The sequence below is a fragment of the Taudactylus pleione genome, unplaced genomic scaffold, assembly GCF_031769625.1.
Source record: "Taudactylus pleione unplaced genomic scaffold, aTauple2 ptg000032l, whole genome shotgun sequence".
NCBI lineage: Eukaryota > Metazoa > Chordata > Amphibia > Anura > Myobatrachidae > Taudactylus > Taudactylus pleione.
In genome coordinates this window covers 9,776,796-9,803,337 of record NW_028284434.1, presented here as the reverse complement: position 1 = coordinate 9,803,337, position 26,542 = coordinate 9,776,796, and the positions used below count along the sequence as shown (strand labels likewise).

General features: G+C 46.8%; 1 protein-coding gene across 1 annotated transcript in view; it reads left to right on the top strand.

Moving 5' to 3' along the window:
- The window catches only part of LOC148538954 (eukaryotic translation initiation factor 2-alpha kinase 1-like), a 222,279-nt gene that overhangs the window by 21,444 nt on the left and 174,293 nt on the right, over positions 1-26,542 (top strand). Inside the window, exons 2-3 of the mRNA XM_088451962.1 lie at positions 4,237-4,293; positions 5,370-5,426. Of these exons, the coding sequence (XP_088308088.1) occupies positions 4,237-4,293; positions 5,370-5,426 (114 nt within the window). The remainder of the gene's footprint in view (positions 1-4,236; positions 4,294-5,369; positions 5,427-26,542) is intronic.

The following is a 26,542-nucleotide window of genomic DNA, read 5'->3' as shown; positions in this document are numbered from 1 at the left end:
GCACAGGACCTCCATCAGACCCAAGCAAGGCCCTGCTGCTCCAACGTGCCATTCAGTTTTTACTGCTCTCAGAAGTAATAATTCTGGTCCCCTCCTCACAGCGAGGGAAGGACTATTCTGCCCTTTTCTTAGTTCAGAAGCCCAAAGGGTCTCATCTGCCTATCCTCAATCTCAATTGTCTGAACAGGTTTATCATGGTACCCAAGTTTCGTATGGAAACCCTCCGCTCTATTGTCCTGGTTATGGAGCCTGGGGACTTTATGGTGTCTCTGGACATTCAGGACGCTTACCTACCTGTACTTATAGCGCCTTCTTATCAACAATATCTCTGGTTTGCTATACGACAGCAACATTACCAATTTCAAGCTCTGCCTTTTGGCCTTTCAACGGCTCCTCGGGTCTTTACAAAGATCATGCCAGTTATGGCAGCCTATCTTCGTCGTCAAGGGAAGTATGGGATGCTCCCATACTTAGACGACCTCTTGCTGTTGGCCAGCTCCCCAGAAATTCTTCACCGCCATCTACAGGTAACCATTGCCTTTCTACAAACACACGGTTGGCTGATCAACTGGAAAAAAGTCTTCCTTGACACCTTTCTTAAAGAATGGTACATCTGGAAACCCTCCTGAACTCTCAGGTACAGAGAATCTTCCTAATAGTGGACAAAATCTCGGAATTACAGCACTGGGTGCGCAGACTACTAGACAGTCACCGAGTGTCAATTCACTTTGCAATGCAGACCCTGGGATCCATGGTGTCCACCTTCGACATGGTGGAGTTAGCTCAGTTCCACTCCAGGCCCCTACAACAGCTGATCCTCTCCAGGTGGAACGTGCTGCCCATTCTGCTCATATCCCAGACGATGGGCCTCTCCGGAGGTTCACCTGTCCCTAGCCTGGAGGCTACAGACGTCCCACTTAAACAAGGGTTGCCCCTTTTGGATCCCTGACTGGGCACTCATGTGGGGCGCAGTGACCGGCCAGCACTCCTTCCAAGGAGCATGGACTCCATCCAAGGTGGTCTTACTAATTGACGTCCTGGAAATCCAAGCCATCTACAGAGCTCTCACTCTAGCTCTGAATATTCTTCAGGGCAGGCCAGTACTAGTACAGTCCGACAATGCCACCGTAGTGGTCTACCTCAATCACCAAGGAGGTACTCAAAGTCGGACAGCAATGGCAGAAGTGTCCCGCATTCTCACATGTACTGAATGCCATCTCCCAGCCATCTCTGCAGTGTTCATCCCAGGAATTCTCAATTGGAAAGTGGATTTACTCAGCTGTCACGACATGCATGCAGAGGAGTGGTCTCTACATCCAGAAGTCTTTCAGCTCCTGATGGATTAATGGGGTCTACCGGATGTGTACCTCATGGCCTCACGACACAACCACAAATTTCCAGTGTATGGAGCCAGGATAAGGGACCCCAACGCTTCCTTCATGGACACATTATCCGTGAGGTGGACCTTCCATTTGGCATACCTCTTCCCTCCAATCTCCCTTCTTCCTCGGGTTCTTCGGAAGTTCAAACAGGTAGGGGGCACAGTCATGTTGGTAGTTCCGGCTTTGCCCAGAAGCCACTGGTACTCCGATCTTCAAAGTCTCTCCATAGACGTTCCTCTTCAACTTCCTCTACGACCAGACCTGTTGTCTCAGGGTCCTTGTCTACATCCGGACCTGGCCCACCTGTCTTTAACGGCTTGGCTCTTGAGACATTCTTCCTAAGGACTAAGGGATTTTCTAACTCTGTGGTCCAGACCATGCTCAGAGCACGTAAACCGGCCTCGGACATAATTTATCACCGGGTATAGCATACATATTTCCAGTGATGTGCTCCTAGAAACTATGACCCTCAAGTTTTTAAGGTTTCTAGAATACTTGCCTTTCTTTAGGCTGGATTGGATCTTGGACTCCAGCCTAGAATCTGCAAGTGCACGTCTCTGCTCTGTCCATCGGGTTCCAATGCAGAATTGCTCCACTACCGGATGTTCACACCTTCCTACAAGGTGTTCTACGTATACAACTTCCCTTTGCTCCTCCTGTGGCTCCATGGCATTTGTCAGTGGTTCTCCACGCACTTCATGAACCTCCATTCGAACCCATGGAATCAGTGGATGTCAAGTGGCTCACGGCAAAGACTCTTTCTTCTGGCTATAGCATCTGCCTGTAGGGTATCTGATTTAGGGGCGCTTTCATATCACTCCCCCTATTTAATCTTTCATCAGGACAGGGCTGTTCTTAGAACGCACAGGCTTCCTTCCCAAGGTAGTTTCTCGTTTCCACCTAAATGAGGAAATTGTGGTTCCGGCCTTTCAATCACCAGACCTCTCGGCTGGTGAGGCTTCTTTGGATGTAGTCCGTAATCTGAAGATCTATGTAGACCGTACTAGTTCCATCACGAAATCGGATTCCCTCTTCATCTTATATGGATTCCATAAGAAAGAATGGCCAGCTAAGAAACAGACTATGGCCAGATGACTTTGCATGACTATCTCACAGGCTTATACTCAGACGGGCCTTCCTGTGCCGGTTACAGTATCTGCTCATTCTACTCGCTCTGTTGGTCCCTCGTGGGCAGCCCGGCGTGGTGCCTCTGCTGAACACCTATGCAAGGCGGCCACGTGTTCTTCTGTCCACACCTTTCTTAGGTAATATGCCTTCGATACATTTGCCTCTCAGGATGCTTCCTTTGGGCGCCGGGTTCTCCTCTCAGCTCAGGAGGATCCCCGCCCTTGATCAACTGCTTTGGGACATACCCATTGTCTCCCCTGTGGACCCTATGGACTACGAAGAAAAAGAGTTAACAAGGGTAAGTTTTACCATAACTCTCATTTAAATTTTTCTATCATGTCCCCCATTACCATTCTCTGCTTTAAACTACAGTATACTGTACATGTAAAGATCTTCTCATCTTTCACTTGTAACAGTAAGTTTTGCGATGTATTATACAGTAGGGTACACACCATTTTAGTTCCTCTTCTTTGTACAGCACATTCTGTAATTTAATGCATAGTATTTATATCCTTCAAGAGACATGGTCTCCGGAACTGGACACAGTATTCCAGATGTGGCCGTACCAATGACCTGTACTGTACAGTACATACTGTACAGCATACAGGGGCATTATTACTGTTCTTTTGTTTTCCTGCTACTAATTCCTCTCCCTATGCAACCAAGCATCTTACAGTACTTGTCTTTCTCATTGCTTTGTTGCATTGCTTCCCTGCCTTTTAACTAATTTAAAGTTATTGTATTGTACTGTAGAAATGTGGCCACATCCCCCAGGTAGTAAGTACTCTCCAATGACTCCCTTGCTCACCTTGCTTCCCATCTTTATTGTGTACTGAGTGTTTTTTGGGGGGTTTTAAACAGTTCTTTTTTTTTCCCTAACAAGATAAGGATGACGCGCTTTCAAGAGAGCTGCTGGTAAATGGGGTAGTCAACCCCCAAAAAATAAGAAAAAACACATATAAATAGAACCAGCACTGCTAAATAAGTGATTAAACCATATGATGATGGACAAGTATCTCTGAGTTGAATCAATACATTTATTCAGACTAAAACACATATATATGCAAATATTAGAGATCTCTAATTAGAAGACATCAATAATACATAAAAAAATTGACACAGAAATAAAAACAATAAAAAAATCCACCAGAGAAAATGTTGGAAATGGGGCTCTCTCCTCAATGTTCCAAGACATTTTGATAATAAAGCAATGTACTGTTACCAATGGGCTATGCAAGCTAGGCATGGAATCCTCTAACATTTTGCAGTAGATGATAAGATTGAAGTATAATGACAAGGATATATCCCAAATACATGCAATAGTTACAGACTGATAAGTAATCCTCTGGCATCCAGCAACAAATCAAGTGGGCCGAAGCACAATCCTCAAGGATCCTCTCATATTAAAGAGATAATGATGTAATGATAAAGCAATTTGATAATAGGCAGTATAACGTTATTTTTTTTTCCCTAGCCTGGTAATAATAATTTGAATTGTACAGTCAGGGTTTATTTATTCATATTTTCTAAATTATTTTTAGACAATCTTACATTATTTATTATTTGTTTTCACACAACCAAAACCATGCCACCTTATACAGGAGGAGAAGGAGGATGATGACAAAATTTATAGCGATAATGATTACAACTGTTGTGGACACACTAGTGTACTGTTACTGCCTTTTTTATTTTTCTGTACAGTATAATATTTTTTTTTTATACACAGATACCCTGGTCGTTTACACTGAGGAGAAGGAGGAGCCTGTCAGCCCTGAAGCAGACAGTTAGTATTCTTGTACAGTACAGTACTGCTCTTGATTATAAGAATGCCCCATATCGGCATACTATAAACTAGAAAGCCCATTGTGTTCGTTTTTTTCCATGCGGGCCCAATGTGTTATTTTTTATCATAAATGCGGGAAATAGAAATATAGAATTTCACTGTATACTGTACTGTACAGTGAGAACAGTGCTGTTTGTAGGGACGGTTTCTAGGACCAGACGAACCATGCAATCACACGGGGCTCATGAGACCATGGCCACTGTCTGCGGCAAACAGTATTCAATGAGAGTGAGCCGTCCAATTACATGTGTGCCTGCAATCATGGCCATTGTCTTCTGCAGACACTATTCAATGTGGTCTGAGTGTCCGCGTTGAGAACTGTTAAAAAATGCCCCTCCCAAAATGTACACCGCCATAGAGGAGACAGTTGCCATTTTGGGAGGGACATATCCTAGAAGCTAGACATGAACAGCGGTTTCTGGAAAAGCCAGAACTGGTGACCCCCATGCGGAGATTACCGCACAGTGGGTACACAGTTATGTACAACACTATACATTGCATTCTCTTATGTACAGTATTTATATCCCTTAGGAGATATGGTCTCCAGAACTGGTCACAGTATTCCAGATTTAGCCGTACCAATGACCTCTACTGTACAGTACATACTGTACAGCATACAGGGGCATTATTACTGTTCTTCTGATTTCCTGCTACTGATTCCTCTCCCTATGCAACCAAGCATCTTACAGTACTTGTCTTTCTCATTGCTTTGTTGCATTGCTTCCCTGCCTTATAACTCACTTAAAGTCATCGTGTTGTACTGTAGAAATGTGGCCACATTGCTTACAAGTACTGCCCAGTAGCTACAGTACTGTTGTAGTTGCACAAGCCAAGATTTTTTTCTTGTACTGTATTGCTAATCAATTCTCCTGCAGTATGTTTCACTCTTTCAGTATACTGTGTTTGTTTGTGGTGTTATGAAGGGTTCTGGTAAAGAATTGTACTGTACAGTAGCGGTTTATTTGTTTCCTATCCACTTTAAGGGAAACTGACGGTTCAGTGTTATTTTTCCACAGTCCAGACACCACCTCCGCAGGACCAGCAGTTCAGCTCAAGTGGACCTTCACCAGTTAGTAAGTACTCTCTTGCTCACCTTGTTTCCCAGCTTTATCGTGTACTGATAGCCTGATTCAGAGCCGCTCGCAAGTGGCTCAATGTTTCTCCCCTGCGCATGTGCCTCGTCCAGCATGCGCGAGCCCAGCTGAGAGACTGAACTTCAGTCGCTGCGGGGCTCGCTACAAGATTGGTGGCTGTTGATGGTGAGTGACAGCTCGTCCTGTTTTGTAGGCGGGGAAGGGGGGTGGCTGCACAAACGCAGGCGTTCCCTTAGGAAAGCCTGGCGTTTGTGGGAGGCCCTACTGACATCATTAGGCCGGAGTCGGGTCACTGTTTGCGCAGGTGGGGCTGATTAGCAGCCCCTAAGCTGTTTATTTTTTGAGTTCATAGTTTTTATTTACTTTTCACTCTTCAGAGCGTGCAGCGGTGGACTGTCCATAGGACGTCCGCGCTACCGCTCCGTCACCCCGCCGGCGCTGCGACGCCAGTACAGATCTGGGGATCTCGGCGTGACCCCAGAGTCTGTGCTAGCCAGGCTCTGCCGGTATCCCGAGGGTTAATTGCCGGCCAGGGGAGCCAGCCTTACCTGTATAACGGCTCCTCCCCTCAGCTCAGTGCGCCTTTACGGTTAGGTCTGGCATAGCTGAGCTGCTCTCCTCCTACGGCCACACCCCCTCTGAGGTCACCAACGGCCATTTTCTTGGTGCATCGCAGATCTCTCTGGCAGCGTGCGGACCGGTCCCCCTGTATACCTCTCCCCTGGGGTCAGTGTATACAGCACTATAGCCTTCCCAGACACTGAATCTGATCGATTGATTGTAGTGCCAAGGTGCAGTAAGTAATCCTTCTGCATTGTATCTGACTTATGCTAGCGCTGGCTGTCTGTGTCTTGTTTCCGATTCTGTCAGTCTATACCTATCCCTTTCCTTTTCCTACAGCCCTGGTATGTGTGTGTAGGGAGGTTTCTTTGATCTCACATTTATAAACTCAAGTATTTGTGATGCCTGTCACATACGGTTGTGTGCTGCTCGGTGCCATATTGTTGGACCAGTGATTTGCATACTTGTGGTTACCCAGTTTTGCGCTTCCTGATTTCCCTATATATATAAAATATAGGGCCTCAAGCTGTTACACCCTACTCAGGGGGTTACCACTCTATATGCAATTCCCTCCGGTACCACAACAGTCTGTCACTCCCTTTAGGGACTTCCGCATGCTGTACAACCACTCTGGGTGGATGTTCTTTCTAGTTCAGTTCAGAGTTTTCAAACCATGTTGCGGAGTGAAAAACCTCAGAAGGCATCTAAACGCCCTGTAATGTCATCCCAGTCTACACAATTATCCTACACGGACGTGACATCGGGTGATGGGGAAATGCCTGAGGAGTCTGATTCAGATTCCCCTGTCCGGGAGGTGGAGCCTAAATCAGCTATTAATGTTCCAGCATTGGTTAGGGTGGTTCGCTCCATACTTGATATAGAATATGACGTTCCTGCCCCTAAATCCAAATATCCTCAATTTAAACAGGCAAAGGTGGCCTTGGCAGTTTTTCATCTCGCTGACCAACTGACAGACCACATGACGAAGGCCTGGCAAAAGGTATCAACCGCAAAAGCATTTGGCCTCAAGTTATCCGTTCCCTGTGGGTCATTTCAAAAAGTGGGTATTACCGCTTGCGGTAGATTCTCATGTTACTCGCCTAATTAATAGTGCTACACTGCCTATGCCTTCCATTTATTCACTGAAGGATTCTACGGACAGGAAGGTGGAGACGTGCCTGAAATCAATTTATTCTCTCTCAGGAGATGTGGCCCGTCCGTCCATGGCAATCTCGTGGGTGGCCAAGGCCATTGAGAGCTGGGCAAATGTACTGGAGGACGCCTGAGGTTTAAAGGTCTTTAGTGGGCCACATGAGAGATGCAGCCGTGGCTTTGGATGCCAGTCTACTGACCTCCAGGGTCTCGACCGCAGCCGTGTCTGCTCGCTGCTCTTTGTGGTTACGCTCCTGGAGGGCGGATGCTGATTTCAAAAAGGGTTTGGAGGACTTGCCCTTCAATGGGGAGATTTTGTTTGGCCCTGACTAGGACAAAATTGTGGACAGTCTGGCGAAATCTAAGTCCACTTTTCTGCCTTCCGCATCTGCACCTGCAAAGGCTAGAACCTCTTTCAGGCCTTTTATTCTAAAGGAAAGCCCAAAGGACAGTCTTTCCCTAGACAATCTGCGGCCAAGTCAACCTCTAAGCCTAAGAAACAGGCCTGGAGCGCCAGACGTCCTACTTCCAAGCCGGAGGATAAACCCTCAGCCTGATGGGATGGGCCACCCTCTTGGGGATCCCAGGGTGGGAGGTCGACTTTTTCAGTTAGCCCAGTACTGGTGTCACACCACCAAGGATGCTTGGTTAAAAGAAGTGGACTCTTGGGGGTACACCCTATCCTTTCGTCACAGACCTCCCCCACCAGTTCTTCTGCATGAGCCCTCCTCTGGACGAGACCAAGGCCTTGCAGATTCAGGAAGCCATAGAGTCCTTGCTGAAAGCAGGGGTAATTGTTCGATAGCTTAACAATTCTCAATACACAAAGGGTCAGACTGGCCCAAAGGGGTTGGTGTGCTCCACTGCCTGAGGGCCCACCCTCCCCTCTAGTGATCAGTTTTTAGATTGTGCACTTGAATTATACATTATACATATACATACAGTATGTTACACTATTACATCATTTGGATGTAGAGAAGTACAAAAGGAAGAAAAGTACAGTCACAATGCCTGCTATGGTGCTGGCACGTTTGGGATTGTGTCGTGTGTACAAAATAAATGCCAAAAATGTTTGATTAAAAAAGCCCTACTGTAGTACAGTCCTGTACATTACAAGCCTTTCTACAAACCTACAGTATATATGGTCATAGGCAAACAAAGGGGGGGGGGGGGGGTTCCGGTTGCCGAGAAACCCACCTCCACAGCCCTCACCGTCACCCCAATAGAAATAGTAATATAATGGAATGTTACTAGTGCTGCATGTTCTTCTCACTATCAAAAAATGAGAAATCCGCACCATCTTTTATTTTTTTTTAATTTAAGTTTATTTATAAGATTTTTTTTCTCTTTAACAAGTGAGAAAAACAATAAAACACAAGAAATAAAACAGACATAAAAATATATTACAGCCAATGCCAAATAAGAAAAGTAGTATCAAAAATATTTCCATAATAAAAATATATTCAACCATCTAGCACCTTAAAAAATTTCAAAATAAAACTAAGAATATCTCAATATATTGGGTGCATGCCTGTCAACATCCAAGGTCTCACCCTCTCCAGTAGCATAATAAGAAGAAGCAGTCCATGGGCCCCAAATACAGTCATATTTAAGAATACAGTTGCGCTTAGTGTATAAAAATCATTCATGTCCCACCACTTCATTCATCAGCCCACACCACTCAACAAAAGTAGGACCCCTAGACGCCATCCAAGTACGGGCAAAACAAACCTTGGCCAGAGTCAGTGCTATAACTATATATTGATCCATAATGCGATTCACCCTATCTGAGACCCCCAGGCCAAAAATACAAAAGGGGAATACCACCTCCCGTTCTGGTGATACAATTGGTGAGTGAACCAAAACGCTTGGACAAAAATGAGCACTGTGGGGTACAACATTTAGGACATCTGTCAGAAGCTCCAGTTCCACATCTACTCAGAAGTGAAGGGGCAAAATAAACCCTATGTAATATGAAGAACTGAATCTGTTCATATTGCACTGTGGAGATGGCAGACAGAGGACTGCTCAACATCAAACACCACTACTTGTCCTCCAGGGGGCCCAAATCCTCCATCCACTTAAGTCTAAGTGGTGTAAGGGCATCATCTGATTAAATAGTAAGGAGATAGGAATAATTTTTAGAGAGCAGTCTAGTTCCACCAGACGCTTGCAACATAGTTTTAATAGGATCAGGATCAATTTGTGGAGGACCAGAAGAAAACTGGGTGGAAAGGGCACGGCGAAGCAGTAAATAATGGAAAAACAGAGTTCGGGACCCCAAATTCAGATTTAACAGTGTCAAAGGATTTAAGAACCCCATCGCTATACAAATGTTCAAGGGAGAAACCCCCTCTCCTGGACCATAAGGAGTTACCATCAAATAGGGCCAATTTTCCAAGAGCTGAAGAATGCCACAAGGATAGATCAGGGTCAAAACAATCACACCCCATTAAAGCACGAGCCTGCTTCCACACTGTATGAGCCTGTGTGACCAGCAGAGCTCCCCCTCTAGGGCAACTATCGTCAAGTAGGAGTTGTAAAGGGAACGCCCTCTAGAAACAGTATGCACCAGTAATTTGGATAGATCCTTGCTCTCCTCACCCAAAACCCACCCCAGCAGATGAGCTAGCTGAGAGGCCAAATAATAAAAGCGGAAATTCGGGAGTGCCAGACCCACTAACATTCTCGCCCCAAATAGAGATTGAAGCTTAATCCGAGGTCGTCTATCTGCCCAAACTAAGGAAGAAAGGAAACTATCTATCAGACGAAAAAGACGAGGAGAGATATAAATAGGGGCTTGCAGAAAAACATACAAAACTTTTGGAAGAAGTATCATTTTAACCAGATTAACCCTATCTGAAACGGTCAAGGGAAGTTTGTTCAGTGCCCATCCGTGGAGGGGGAGTACACACCACGGGGGTGCAGCAGGAGAATAGATGCTGGGTACATCCGGATCGGTGGGGAACATACTTTTGTTTTGTTTTTTTGTATGTGTGTTTTTCTTTTCTTTTTTATTATTATTATTATTATTATTATTATTATTATCCTTTATTTATATGGTGCCACAAGTGTTCCGCAGCGCCTTACAAAGTACATAAACAAATAATTTGACAACTGACTTACAGTACAAAATAGGACAAGGACATGGATAATATACATTAATACATAAGTGACCATAACACCTAGATATGCAACAGAGCGTAAGCCACCAAGTGTTAGGTGTCCTGGTGGGGGGTAAGAAGTAGGTGAAAGTAAAGTAAGGAGAAGCACAAGAGGATAGAGGCCCTGCTCGTAAGAGCTTACATTCTAAAGGGGAGGGGCAGACAAAAAGGTGTGACACAGATGGGGTAAACGGAGGAAGGAGCATGATGCAGCAAGTTAGGATGGGAGCTGGAAGGCTTTGATGAAGTAGTGGGTCTTGAGAGCCCGTTTGAAGGATTGTAAAGAGAAGGAGAGTCTGATAGGGAGAGGGAGAGAGCTCCAAAGGTCGGGAGCAGCACGGGCAAAATCTTGGAGGCGGGAGTGGGAGGAAGTAATCAGTTGGCATGAGAGGCGGCGTGCATTAGTTGAGCGAAGGGGGCGGCCAGGAGAGTGAAGGGAGATGAGGTCAGAGATGTAAATGGGAGAGGAGTGGGTGAGGGCTTTGCAAGCAAGTGTGAGAACCTTGAATTGGGTTCTAAAAGGGAAGGGGAGCCAGTGGAGGGCTTGTAGGAGAGGGGAGGCAGATGTTGAGCGTTTGGAGAGGAAGATGAGTCGAGCAGCAGCATTGAGGACAGACTGGATAGGAGAGAGATGGGAGTTAGGGAGGCCAGATAGGAGAAGGTTACAGTAGTCCAATCTGGATATGACCAGTGAGTGTATGAGGGTTTTGGTGGCATCCTGGGTGAGAAAGGGTCTAATCTTGGAAATATTTTTGAGATGGAAACGACAGGACTGTGAGATTAGCTTCTCCCCTGATCCTTCCTTTCTCCTCCGTTCGTGGTGATAGGATGAACTAGACGCCTGTCACGTAGCACAGCACTTCCGATTGGGTGTAGGAACGCACATAGACCCTGGATACTGGGAACTAGACTGAGCTGCATCCCACGCGATCAAGCCCACGAGGCAAAATGCGCGTCGGCACAGATCAGGGTGGTCCCGGTACTGCGCAGGACGGGACACCCCAACACCAGGTCATGTATTCATGTACAATGTTCTTCGGAGGTCACCTCCTCATTTGGTTTGCATGGCATGTTAATAGCACACCGCGGCTATTTAGGATTTACCCTTTCATTGCCAATATGCCAATCTGATTAATTTATTTATTTGGCAGGATAATACCTATGGTGGCTATTTAGGATTCACCCTTTCATTGCCTAGCATTTTCCTGTTCATTCAATAAGAACAGGGTTTTTTACATCATATATACAGAGACTATTTTATATTGATACATAAGCTGAATTACACTGATTTTCAGCCAATTCGTATTGCTTTTTGATAGGAATGATGTATATTATTTTGGACCATCTATCACTGGTTATTATTTGATGTATAATATGTTCTTTTATGTATAGCAACTTTTGCTGATATTAATAGATATCCTAGATTAGAACATTATTTTACTTATGTTGATTACCTGTGCATTGGATTGATAATGACACATGTTGATTCAATAGCCATCAGCGACATATTACTGATGCCTGAATATATTGGGTTTTAGATACAACCTGACTGGATAATATTGCCGCATTCAATTGAGATATACCCTTGTGATGTATCCTTGCGACCAAAAATATCAATTTTGAGATCGCATTAACATGACCTTTTGTGTATACCAGTGATAATTATTATATTAACAGTTTGAGTGTGACATTACTGTCTTAGGCCCTCATTCAGAGCCGTACGCTCTGAGCAGAGCGCACGCTCTGAATGAGGGCCGGGCTCCATTTTCATGGAGCGTCCTCCTGGACGCTCGTATAGCTGTGGGTCACCACCCACAGGCTATACGAGCGTGCATTGTGATGGTCGCGATGGTCGAGACCATCGCGACCATCGAATTTGCGAGCCGGAGCCTGCGGTTGAGGTTTTCAACCGCAAGCTCCGGAGTGATTTTGGCTCTATCAGAGCCAAAATCACTCCCACTGACATCACTAGTGATGTCAGTGGGCCGGCTTCTGACGGGAGGCGTTCCCGTGGGAACGCCCCCGTCAGGGAGGCACGCCCCCAGCACGCCCACCAAAGGGGGCGTGCTGTCAATCAACATTGACAGCACGCCCCCTTTGATCGGACACAACGAGCGAAGGACTTTCCTTCGCTCGTCGCGTCTGGCGCATGCGCACGACGGAGCTCCCTCCATCGTGCGCATGCTCAGTCCATAACATCGACCCACTTGCGAGCGGACAGCCGCTCGCGAGTGAGTCTGAATCAGGCCCTTAATTCCAAGAGGCTCCCATACCAATCTGATAATTCACTCATTTGTTGTCCAATGCCGGCAGGTATGACAAACCAACAGCAGAAATTGGGGTTGATGAAGGGAACCTCTTCTTGACTTTTTTCTCTCGGGACTACTACACCAGCAGATCTCTCACGCCTACTCCTCTGCAATTTTGCATGAGACCGAGCAGCAGAGCCTGGTTGTGGAATCATTAGCCCCTACTTTTCTATCACACTGTTAACTGAGATTTAATATGCTTCAACATTATTTTTCACTTTAAAGTCTCTAAACCTATGATACTAGGTTGTGAAATAATCTACACGATTATTTATATCTAAGAAGCATAGTGGTTACCTGTCATATTGGAAACATTTTCACTATATCTTATACTTCCCAGTGGTCCCCATCTCTTATTATCTATTCACTCATTTGCTGTCCAATGTCATAGATATGACAGCAGATAGTAGTAATTGGGTTTGTTGACTAAGACCACTGTTGACTAATTATCCTTAGGGGTTACGATGCTGGCAGATCTCTCAGTCCTTTTCCTCTACTTACTGTAAGTGTGAAAGGAGCAGCAGAGCCCGGTATTGAAGTTGATGCCCCTAACTTTCTATTTTTCCTTATTGTTCTCTGTAATACACCTTTTGCTGGCAAGAAGAGATTAACACTGCTACTTTATTGGATCTTCTAACTAACATCCACTGACCTGGTGTTTTTTATATTTTATTACATGTTTCATGTTGTATTGTCCAATATATGTTTCTACTTCAGGGTCCATAGGGGGGTCCACAGGGTTGACCTTGGGGTATAGGTTGGGATCCAAATCCGGGCACCACGCAGTTAAAGCTTTTAGCTCCCAGGATGCACTGGGTCCACTCTCCCTATAACCCCACCCCCAAGCGAGAGGCACCTCAGTTTAAGTTGGTGCCCGGCCGGAGTCGGGTCACCGTTAGCGCAGGGGGAGCTGATTAGCAGCCCCTAAGCTTTATTTTATTTTTTTAGGGACAAAGTTTTTTTCTATGGACTTTGGACTCTTCAGAGCGGCAGCGTCGGACTGTCCATATGACGTCTAAGCTGCCGCTCCGTCACCCCGCTGGCGCTGAGACGCCAGTACAGATCTGGGGATCTCAGCAGGACCCCAGAGTCTGTACTAGCCGGACTCTGTGGGCGCCCAGGACTGCTGCTGGATCCACGGGGAGCAGGCAAGGTCGCAGATCACCGCTTGCAGTGATCCGCGCATTTCAAATGCAGTCCTGTGCCTCCGGTCTCTGGGGACAGACCGGAGGCGCCGGCAGTGGCGGCGGGCCCCCCATACCACGTGTGTCCATTAGACCACCAGGGACTTAACGATCGGCGCAGGGAGCCGGCGTCCCGGGGGTTAATAGCCAGCTAGGGAAGCAAGCCTTCACTGTTACAGCGGCTCCTCCCTTCAGCTCAGGGCGCCTTTCAGTACTATAGTCTGGCGTCGCTGAGCTGCTTCCTCCGCGGGCCACGCTTCTTCTGAGGTCTCCAGGCGGCCATTTTCTATGTGCAGCAGCAGAGCTCCGGAGATGGCAGTGAATCCAGTCCCCCTGCGTACCTTACCATCAGGTCAGTGTACACAGCGCTGTAGCCTTCCCAGGCACTGAATCTGGGCAGTTGAATGCAGTGACATAGTGCAGTATATTATATGAAATGTTTATGTATATATGTATATATCTGCATTGTATGTGACTTATGCTAGTGCTGACTGTCTGTACTTTATTCTCTCACCTGTCAGTGTATATCTATCCCTTTTCTTTATCTGCCTAATACAGCTGTGCTTAGGGTGGTTCTGAGACCTCACATTTATATAATTGTTAATATTTGTGAGGTTTGTCACATACTGTTGCTTGCTGCACGTTGCCATATTTTAGATGGAACTGTGTGTTGCATACGCTGAAAATGGGTCCCTGCAGCTAATTTTTGGCATCAGTCAGGATCCGTATAGCGCTGCTTGATATTTCCGCCAAGAGGGTTGGTCAGATATGTCTGACCAGGAGACAGAGCGTTATACTGCACCCATTTTTACTATCCTGCAAGTCATGTGCTGCAGGTGTTAGTGCGGAGGATTTGACTCATAAAGGGTTCTGTATGTGGCGTCATCTGGTGCCGGCCCTCTTTCACTACCCCCTTGGGCGGTTTGTTTTCTCGGGATCCTCTCAATTGCGGGCCTCATTGTTGTACCTCATTTGGGGTTACTTCACCATACTGCCCATTTTCATCTCAGGGTATCTCACAGTTTCTTGCACTCTTCCCCTGTGACACAGACTACCGCTCCCTGCAGGGGTTTTTCGCAGTATATGAAATCCCCCTGGTGCCACAATAGTCTGTCGTTCCCCTTGCAGGGATTACCACAACAGCCACCCTGGGTGGATGTCGTTTTCTACGAAATGCAAATTGGCGTGGTTGACGCCCTGTGGTTACTTCCCAGTTGGCTCTGCCGTGAACTGGATACTGTTTTGGGCTCTTTCCCTCATACACGGGGGGAAGCCTATTTCAGGTATTATTATCCCTGCTTTAGGGCTGGTAGCAGGTCCATTCTGGTTAGAGTGAATGTTGACCTGCACCTGTATCATACACCCTCAGTCTAACATGCCTTCGGGTTTCCTGTTGCTGACTAGCGGGTGGATCGCATAGCGGGACTCTGGCTGTTGCCAGATACGAGGTATTACAGCAGCGTTTGGCCTCCTGTCCCAAATTCCCTGAGGGTCATCACGAGCCCCTCTGGGGTGGATGGGCGTGTTACTCGTCTGATTACAGACGTTACTACGCCTCCCATTCCTGCGTGGTCGGATTCTTCGGATCCGTAGGTGGTAACTCTGCCTGAAATCAGTATACTCGCTTTCAGGGGTTGTTACCCATCCTACCATGGCTATAGCATGGTTGGTTAATACTATTGAATACTGGGCTGATGCATTTGTAACGTTTTTTCCCCTCCAACACGTCTGGGGTTCAAATGTATTTGGTCGCTCACATAATATATGCAGTTGTCATAGGTGGAAATGCCTGTATTGGATACCAGTCTCCTAACTTTCAGAGTTCCGGCTGCGACTGTATCCTCCGTAATATCCTATGGCTGCGCTCTGGGAATGCAGAGGTGCAGATACCATCTATAGGGTAGATCTTGTTTGGTCCTGACCTTGACAAGATTGTAGTAACATTGGCAGTATTACTAACGACAAGTTTACCACCTTCAGCTATGCCCACTACAAGGCCTCAGACTAAGTCTGTTAAGTCTTTTTATCCTCAGGGACAGCCTAAAGGTCTGTTTCTTCGTAGACTGTCGGCCTCTACAAGGGCCGACATATCCAGTACCGAGCAGGCCTGGACTGCCAGCCGATCCTACTTCTGAACCTACGGATATATCTTCAGCCTGACAGGACAGGCCTACAACTGGGAGATACAGATTTTCTCAGTTCGCCCGGTACTAGTGTCAAGTTGCCTCGGCTACGTGGGTAGGAGGGTACGCCCTCTCTTTGCTCAGGCGGCCTCTTTACATGTGATGGTACGTGTGCCCTTATTCAGACCCGAACAGGGCCTTACAAAGCCAGAAAGCTATACAGTTGTTGCGGTAAGCAGAGCTAATTAGGCCATCCCCACTATCTCAGCGAGGGACTAGTTCTGCTTTCTTTCTGGTGCGGTGGCTGAATGGTCCTCTGTGGCCTATTCTCTGTCTCAATTCCCTGAACCAGTCCCTAAAGCTACCTGGGCTACGGAGGAAATCCCTATGCTCCATCATACGATGTTTGGAACCTGGGGACTTTATGGTATCACTGGATATACTGGACGCGTGCCTACGGGTACTTACAGAGACCTTTCATCAGAATGGGCAGAGGTTTGCTGTATCACAGCAACACTTACAATTTTTCGGGCTCTGCCTGTTGGGACTGTCCTCAGCCCCACAGGAGTTTACCAGCGTTTTGGATTTTCTGACAGTTCTCCTGTTCAGTATATCCCAGTGCTCCTGTACCTGGACGGCCTCCTGCCCTTAGCGGGATCACCAGGGTACTTTACAGCCAGGTCAGGATGACCGTGGCTTCTTCAGAGTGCAGACGTTTAATCAACGGGGAAAAGGTCCTCCCTTCATCCCTCTCTGGGTATTCTTCAACTAGGAGCCCTGCTGGATTCTCAGAATCTGAGAATTCTTCTGGTGTAAGACAAAATCTCCACTCTTCCATTAGGAGTACATGGTTGTCTACGCAGTCGACATATGTCTTTACACTCTGGGATGCATGGTCAACTATTCAGTGTCTGCCTTTGGAAGGGTGGAATGGGCTCAGTTCCATTCCAGGCCTTTCTGTAATTGGCTCATCTCCAGATGGAACTAGTTTTTTCTGTCGGATCACTGTTCAAACGATGATGCTTTCTCCGGAGCAAGTCTGTCCCTGTCCGGGTGGCTATGGCCATCTCGTCCAGGGTATTCTTTGCTATGAACAGTGTCTGGTTCGCATCCATTTCAGTGCAGTTGGACGTCTGTCGATTCCACCCTGTCAATTAACTTGTTGGAACTTTAGCCTGTCTTGGGCCTTCACTCTGGCATAACTCTTGTTTCCCGGTGAACCTGAAAAGGTTCAGTCCGACAGGGTCAGGACAGTGGCTTTCTTTTTAGCAACACTGTTCGTTGGGTGGCAATGACAGGTATGTCACACATTCGGACATAGTCCGAGGGTCTCCTCCCGACCATCTCGGCAGCGTTCATTTCAGGAGCTCTCCATTGGGAAGCGGGAGTCCTCAGCTGTCACGACGTGCATCCCGGGGACTAGTCTCTTCCCCAAGAGAGGTTTCATCTCCTGGTGAGCAGGGGGGGCCCCCTGAGGTGACCCTCATGGCCTTCTGACTTTATCACACTATGGTGTTACAGTCCAGCTCTGGGGATTCTGAAGCAACCTTCAGTGACTCTTTGTCGGTGAAGTGGGCCTTCCACTTTGTGTACCTGTGTTCTCTGGTCTCCCTTCTTCCTCGAGGTCTTTGGAAGTGTTTCAATTGAGACGGAGATGCTTTCCTGCTGGTGACTCCTGTTTGCCCCAGATGTCAGGGGTACTTGGATTTTCGGAGTCTCTCCATCGATACTCCATTTTTGATGCTTCACTGCCCGGACCTGTTGTTTCAGGGTCCTTGGTTTTGCCTTGGACCTGGGTCGTTTGTCTTTGACTGCGTCCCTATAGTGGTCTTACGGCTTCCCTGGCTTTGTCATCGTTGGAATTTATTTATTTATTAACAGTTCCTTATATAGCGCAGCATATTTTGTTGCGCTGTACAATTGGAAACATTTATAGAACAAAACTGGGTAATAACAGACAGACATAGAGGTAAGAGGGCCCTGCTTGCAAGCTTACAATCTATAGGAATGATTGGAATGATTAGAGCACATAGATCAGCTTTTGCTGGGGCCTACCACAAACTGTGGCAGCCATAATTCTTATGGTATTGTACCTGTCGATACGATCCTCCGGTGTCCAGGATTTCCAGATATTCTGGCATTCCTTCCGGCTGGCTTGGGTTTCACCCTCGGCCTGGCCTTCCTGACAGTGCGGATCTCTACACTGTCAGTTTGGTTAAGATATGGAATTGCTTCCCTCTGGTATCCAGTTCATCCTTTGGAGTGTTTTTCTGGATTATACCTCCATTTGGCCTCCCTAGGGACTCCTTGGGAGTTAGTAGTGGTTCTTCGTTCCCTCCGGGCACAGTCAGTGGAACCGCTGATTGTGATAGCCATTACATGGTCTATTGCTTAGGCTCTCTCTTTCTCTCAGGGTGTTTATATCAACCAGGAGAGTGTCTGAATTGGGAGCATTCTCATGTGGCTCCCTCTTCTGGAGGACATCATGTCAGGGTGTGAGTTGCTCTCGTCCTGTGTTTCTTCTTAAAGTGGTTTTTAGGTTCCATATTATTCTGGAACTTATGGTACGGCCATTCAGTCCCCAGTCCTCTCGGCTGGTGTGGCCTCATTGACGGTGGTCCGGCCTCTTTGGATTTATGTGATCCATTCAAGTTCCTTTCGGAAATCGGACTCCTTATTGGTGGTCTGAGATTTCTGTTTTTCACAGGAAAGGATGGCCGGCCTATAACCAAATGTTGGCTGGATGGCCTCGTATGTCTTCCACAGGGGCCTACCCATGGGTAGGCCTTTCTGTTGTTGATGCTTGTTTTTTCTCGGGCCATGTAACCCTCGTGGGCGGCTCGCTGTGGCGCCTCGGCTGTTTTGCCTTACTAGGTGGCCACGTGGTCTTCTGTCCACACCTTTTTAAGGTTCTAGGCATTGGTTTCCTTTGCCTCTCAGGATGCTTCCTTTTTTGCGACGGATTCTCCTCTCAGCACAGGAGCGTCCCCACCCTTGGTTGAACTGCTTTGGGACATCCCCAAGGTCAACCCTGTGGACCCCCTATGGACCCTGAAGTAGAAAACAAGAGATATGGTAAGAACTTACCTTTGTTATCTCTGTTTCTACGAAGTCTGCCCTGACGCACCTGGCTTCATATGGGCTGTGTGGCTGGTCACCGGTTTTCCGTCTCCCATTTCTGTGAGTATGGTTATTAAGTGTTCCAGTTTTCTCTCTCTTTTTCTCTCCTCCTCCGGCCTTTGGCTACTTACAAACTGAGGTGCCTCTGGCTTGGGGGTGGGGTTATAGGGAGAATGGACCCAGTGCATCCTGGGAGCTAAAAGCTTTAACTGCATGGTGCCCGGATTTGGTTCCCAACCTATACCCCAAGGTCAACCCTGTGGACCTTATGGACTTCGTAGAAACAGAGATAACAAAGGTAAGTTCTTACCATATCTCTTGTTTTTTCCATATTTCGCCTATCTTCATACAGGTTTTAAAACCTAGATTCACTCTTTTCACAACTCTTTTTCAGAGTTCTTGATATCTGTGTAAGTCCTTTTATTCAATTGTTATATATATTAAAAGTTATGTTTTAAGTAACGCAATTTGAGCTTTGAACCAACACCTATTGCTTTTCATTATCCTATCATTAGGTAGCACCACCACCCCACCTTATTTGAGGCATTATTTATTTATTTATTTTATTTATTTTCATTACAATCAGGATATACCTTAACTTTGTTTACAAAGATCCATCTTGGATCAGTGCAGTGACATTTATCCCCCTCCCCTTTCCCCACATTTTCAGGACTATGAGAGGCTCTGGATATGTGGTTTGTAGTAGAGGGAGGAGTCCAGGATAACTCCAAGACAGCATACTTTGGGGCTAGAAGAGATAGTTGTGCTATCAATTGTTAAAGAAATAGTGGGAAGTGAGGTTATGTTGAAGGGTGGGAAAATGATGTGATGTGTTAGACATATTAAGTTTAAGAAATCACTCTGACATCCAGGAAGAAATAGCAGAGAGACAGTTGGAGATACGAGTGAGGGGAGAGGTCAGGGGAGGAAAGGTAGATCTGAGTATCATCAGCATAGAGATGATAATGGAGGTCGAAAGAGCTGATGAGTTCACCTAGAGAGGACGTATAGAGGGAGAATAGTATAGGTCCAAGAACGGAACCTTGGGCAACACCTACTGTAAGAGGCTGTGGTGGGGAAGAGGAGTCATGAGAAGAGACAGAGAAGGACCAGTCTGAGAGGTAGGACGACAGCCAGGAGAGAGCAGTGTCACGTAAACCAAGGGAGTGAAGGATTTGCAGCAGGAGAGGGTGGTCAACAGTGTTGAAGGCAACAGAGAGGTCAAGGAGAATAAGAAGAGAGTAGTGGCCCTTGGATTTGGCTGCAAGGAGGTCATTGCTGACTTTTGTGAGGGCAGTTTCAGTGGAGTGGAGAGAACGGAAGCCAGACTGAAAAGGATCAAGGAGGGAGTGGGAGGAAAGAAAGGTGGTAAGGCATTTGTAAACAACACACTCAAGGAGCTTGGAGGCAAAAGGGAGGAGAGAGATGGGACGGTAGTTGGAGAGAGTGTTGGGATCAAGGGTAGGTTTTTTAAGAATGGGGGAGACTATCGCATGTTTGAATGCAGAAGGGACAGTGCCAGATGAGAGGGAGAGATTGAGGAGGTGGGCAAGATGGGAACAGGCACAAGGAGAGAGGTAGCGAAGGAGACGTGAAGGGATATGGTCAAGTCGGGAGGTAGAAAGGGGGGAGGACCGAATGAGAGCCATGACTTCCTCTCCAGATACAGGGGAGAAGGATGTCAGAGTCGGTGAAATGGATGGAGATGGGTGATCAGGGAAAGAAGGAGGTTTAGAGCAGGGGGACTGGTAGGATGTGATGTCCTGACGTATGGAATCGATTTTGGATGTAAAGTAGGTAGCAAAGTGAATGGCAGTGAGTGAGGCGGGGAGGGGGTGGACAGAGGAGGGAGTTGAAGGTGGTGAAGAGACGCTGGGGATTTGAGGACTGGGAGGAAATTAGGTTCTTGAAATAGGACTGTTTAGAGAGGGAAATGGCAACACTGTAGAATGAGAGCATAAATTTGAATTGGGGAAAATCAGCCTTAGAGCGTGATCTTCTCCACTGTCGCTCGGCGGTTCTTGAACACTTTTGTAGATATCTGGTGCATTTGGAATGCCAGGGTTGTAGTGTGGATCTGTGAGGGTGAGTAGTGATTGCCGGCGCAACAGGGTCCAGAGCAGAAGTAAGGGAGGCATTGTATAGGGAAGCAGCTTGTTCAGGGCAGGAGAGATAGAGGATAGGGAAGAGAAGCGAGTCAAGCAGGGAAGATAAATAAATGGCTTTGATAGCCTCAATGTTACGCTTAGTGATGGAGGCCTTTGGAGGTAGAGGAGAGGAGGGAGAGAGAGAGAGGTTAAAAGAGAGAAGGTGATGATCAGAGAGGGGGATTGGGGAGTTGAATAATTAGAAATATTACGGCGGTGAGTGAAGAATAGATCAAGTGAGTGCCCACTCACATGTGAGGGTGAGGAGGTCCATTGGGAGAGACCAAATGAAGATGTGAGGGTAAGGAGTTTGGAGGCAGAGGATTCTGTGGGGATATCAATTGGAATATTGAAGTCACCAAGGATAATGGAGGGGAGCTCAGAGGAGAGAAAGTGAGGGAGCCAGGAAGCAAAGTTGTCTAGGAACATAGAGGGAGGGCCAGGGGGACAGTAAATGACAGCTACTCGCAGATGTACTGGTTGGAAGAGGCATATAGCATGAACCTCAAATGTAGAGAATGTAAGGGATGGTTCAGAGGGTAGGAATTGGTAGGAGTAACCTGGGGATAGAAGGACCCCCACACCACCACCATGGCGACCCCCAGGCAGAGGGGTGTTAGAGAAGGTGAGGCCCCCAGAAGAGAGAGCTGCAGGGGAAGTGGTGTCAGGGTGAAATCCAGGTTTCAGTAATGGCTAGGAGATGCAAGTTTTTGGAAATGAAAAGGTCATGGGTGGGAACCAGTTTATTACAGACTGATCTGGCATTCCAGAGGGCACAAGATAGAGGGACAGTGTTTATGGGAGAGAGGTGAATGAGATTATCAGGGTTGCTGTGACGAGAAGGTGAGATTAATTTGAGTGACCGAGATGAATGTAATGGAGAGATTGTGCGGGCACCAGTGTTTGGGAAGGGAACCTGAAGGTGGTGGGCAGGGAGGGAGTTTAATGAGATGTGGGTGGAGGTGGGGTGGCATGGCATGGAGAGGAGGCTTGGAGGAAGGATTAGCGGTGGGGTAGTAGGACCCAGGTGGGGAAGAAGAGAACAAATGTGGAGTAATGGGAGAGGAGGTGGAGGAGATAAGGGGGAAATGATAAAGGTTGAAGAAGGGGGCAAAGCAGTGGATCAGGTATACACTGAGTGGAGGAGGAATTGGATGACAACATGGATAGAGTTTGGGGAGGAAATCTAGATGTAGGAATAGAGCCGGACGCTATTTGCGCTCGCTCTTCCAGAAAAAGGGGCTGGCTATTTATATTGACCGTTCGCTCTTTGCGGTCTGTTGACACCTCTAGGTCTGAACGAGCGAACAAAACATGCCGACTTTTTTTGTAAAAAACGCCCCCTGGCTGCTCGCATCATACGTCATCTCCGCTATTTATTAGATTAATCGAGTACGTCGAAAGGCGAATGAACTGCTCGCTATTCTTGTGGTTGCATTTTCCTACTGCAATCATGCGAGCAGTTCTGTCTAAAAGACACCCAACTGACGTGGTCGATGACACTACTTTGTTAATTATGCAATCCCATAAAACGCCCGTTTTGACCGTTTGGCACGCCTGCGTTCAGATCTCCACTCCCCGTTTTCAAGCACCTTCCCCTGTTACCACCCACAAACGCCTCATCCTGTCACTCAAATTAGCAGGCATTCGCTATATTGCGAGCACACGATTTCTGACCGCACTGACTGGTTCGCACATGCGTACTAAAACCCATACGCATGCGCAGATGTGCGAACATTGCTCGGAACGAACGAGCGGCCGCTTACGAGCGGCTCTGAATCAGGCCCAGAGTATGAATGTAAGAGAGAGTGCAGGAGATTTGCAGAGAAGCAAGTAAAAGTACAGTGGAAGAAGGTGTATCTGTGTACAGTGGATAAGTGGTACTCCTCCACAGCTAAGAAGTTAAGGGCCTGATTCAGACCCACTCGCGAGCGGCTGTCCGCTCGCAAGTGGGTCGATGTTCTGGACTGAGCATGCGCACAACGAAGGAGGGAGCTCCGTCGTGCGCATGCGCCAGACGCGACGAGCGAAGGAAAGTCCTTCGCTCGTTGTGTCTGATCAAAGGGGGCATGCTGTCCGTCAGAAGCCGGCCCACTGACATCACTAGTGATGTCAGTGGGAGTGATTTTGGCTCTGATAGAGCCAAAATCACTCCGGAGCTTGCGGTTGAAAACCTCAACCGCAGGCTCCGGCTCGCAGTTTCGATGGTCGCGATGGTCACGACCATCGCGGCCATCAAACTGCACGCTCGTATAGCCTGTGGGTGGTCACCCACAGCTATACGAGCGTCCAGGAGGACGCTCCATTTTCATGGAGGCCGGCCCTCATTCAGAGCGTGCGCTCTGCTCAGAGCGTACGGCTCTGAATGAGGGCCAATATGGGTTATTCACTGCGCACACATGGGAGCTGCAACACTACTATGTTCACTGTATGTCACCTACCATACAATACAATCATTGAATGAAAAAAACAAGTTAAAACACAGTCACTAATTGCAATCACCATCTATAAAATATAAAATGGTATTAAAAATAAAGTCAACGGCTGCAGGAGATTCGTCTAGTGCTTAACCGTACTTATATATCTCCTGCTCAAAGGAAGCATTTTGTACCATTAGAGACCGGAAGATGTGTAAAGTGTAAATGCTCAAATGCCTCTCTCTCTTATAATCTGTGGTATTGCAGGAAGATTACCAAATTTTGGAATAAAGTTTTATATTATCCTAACTCCACATTGAAACTTAAACTATCTAAGAATGCTGCCGCCCTTCTCTTTGCTGATTTCTCGGTGTGGGAAACAGAATCTTCCCTAGATCTGTGGAAGCCCTCTCTGAGGGTTATGGTCACAATAGCCAAGCATTTAATTCTTAAATATTTTGGGAGATGTACGAAGCCCAGAAACGGTATCAGCGCACGTTATGTGCGCTGATACCGCTTCTCCCCGATGTATGATCTGGGGTCTGGGCAGTAAATGACAGGGGCTCTGTGCGCCCCTGTCATTATCGACGCTGCTATCTACAAGATAGCAGCGCCGACGGCAGGGCCATGTACGAACGGTCATAACGCATGACCGTTCGGCCGGCTGTAGCTGTCATTACCGACAGCTACAGCCTGGCGCTAGCCTATACCCACAGCAGGGACAGTGCTGTCCCTGCTGCGGCGGCTGCCGGCTCCAGGGCTCCACGCGGGGATCTCACGATGCTTGCAAGATCCCGCGCATGCTCAGTGGAGCCGGCTGGGACAGAGGCACAGCGCATCAGCACTAGGCTGATGCGCTGCTGCCTCTAACGGGTAGCGCCGGAGGGGGGAGTTAACGCTCCCCCTCTCCGGTAAAGAGGCGAAGCGGGAAGCGTTATAGCGGCACGTTAAGTGCCGCTATAATACATCTACCCCATTGGATCTTAAAATCAGCTCCCACGCTGAATGAATGGAAAACTGCCCTATTGGAGGTCCTTTATTGTGAACGTCGCATGGCTATTATTAATGTTGAAAAGGGGATTATAGCTTTCTCAAATAAATGGGAACCCTATATACAGTGTTTAAATATTCAAACTCAAACAATATTTGGAAAGTTTTCGAACATACAGAATGGTTCCTATTACGACAGATCACTTAGGATCATATTCTATATATCTCCATGTGCCCCTTTTTGATGTACTCTTCTCTATCTTGTATTACTCTCTTTTCTTAATAATCCCCCGTAGCGACTCAGGTTATATGATAATTATTGTGTAATGTGAACTGTTTGAGGTAATACCTTGCACACTGCGGATTTCATGTTTAGACATATTGCATTGATAATTCTGTGTAGTATATGTAATTTTTTGATATATTTAGTACATTTTCCGGCACTTATTCTTTGTATTGTTTGTGCATTTTGAATTATTTACAGTTTCTATTTGTTCTAATTTGAAAAAATGAAAAAACTTGAAACAGTGATTTTATATTTGTTAACTTCAAGAAATAACAGTTTCTTATTTGAATGTTTTAATGTATTCAATTCTTGAATTATACAAGGTACAATGTATAACAATTTTTTTTTTACTGTTCAATAAACAGATTTAAAAAAAAAAAATAAAGGGCCTGATTCAGACCCACTCGCGAGCGGCTGTCCGCTCGCAAGTGGGTCGATGTTATGGACTGAGCATGCGCATGCGCCAGACGCGACGAGCGAAGGAAAGTCCTTCGCTCGTTGTGTCCGATCAAAGGGGGCGTGCTGTCAATGTTGATTGACAGCACGCCCCCTTTGGTGGGCGTGCCGGGGGCGTGCCTCCCTGACGGGGGCGTTCCCACGGGAACGCCTCCCGTCAGAAGCCGGCCCACTGACATCACTAGTGATGTCAGTGGGAGTGATTTTGGCTCTGATAGAGCCAAAATCACTCCGGAGCTTGCGGTTGAAAACCTCAACCGCAAGCTCCGGCTCGCAAATTCGATGGTCGCGATGGTCTCGACCATCGCGACCATCACAATGCACGCTCGTATAGCCTGTGGGTGGTGACCCACAGCTATACGAGCGTCCAGGAGGACGCTCCATGAAAATGGAGCCCGGCCCTCATTCAGAGCGTGCGCTCTGCTCAGAGCGTACGGCTCTGAATGAGGGCCAAAGTCCACAAAATCTTATCATTAAATATACAGTTTGAAAAAAAAAAAACAATCTCATAGGTCACATACATAGATTTAGTCCATAAGTGGAGGTTCCTCTATTGTAAAGTTTCCGGATAGAGGTGTTTTTGATGTACATAAAACAAGAGGAAAAAAATAGCAAATAGTGTAGTACATTCAAACAGATCTCTTCTACACCTCAGATATGCATCTACTTGCGTAGGTCGTTAACCACTTGTGACTACAATTTTTTTATGGATAATAATGGTTTAGTCCTCAAGTAGACACATAACGAGGAGGATAACACCAGTGTATGTGTAGAGGTGCCTGAGTCAGGGTACAACACCAATGTGTTTCAATAATATTATGGCCACCTTGAATAAGCTGCCAGCAGGCAGTGAAACCTCTTTGCACCTTACACCTACTTGGAAGGATCCATCCATTTGGAACATTGGTTTTTACTGGAGTTGCTTATTATTCCCTATACGACTACAGCAAGTACGAGGAGATTCTTTTTGCGGTTAGGTTACTGACTATCAAGTCCATCGCTAATTAAGGATACATTGGACATCCTTTCAGCTGATCAAGTTGTTACTTTATGGGAGCATCTCCTTGGACATAGTGTGGTGCATATGAACAGTGACGGAGCCTGACAAGGGTATATGCATATTTATGTGAGCTTTTCCAATTTGACATGCATGTCAATTATTGATTGATTATTGTGCGTTATATAT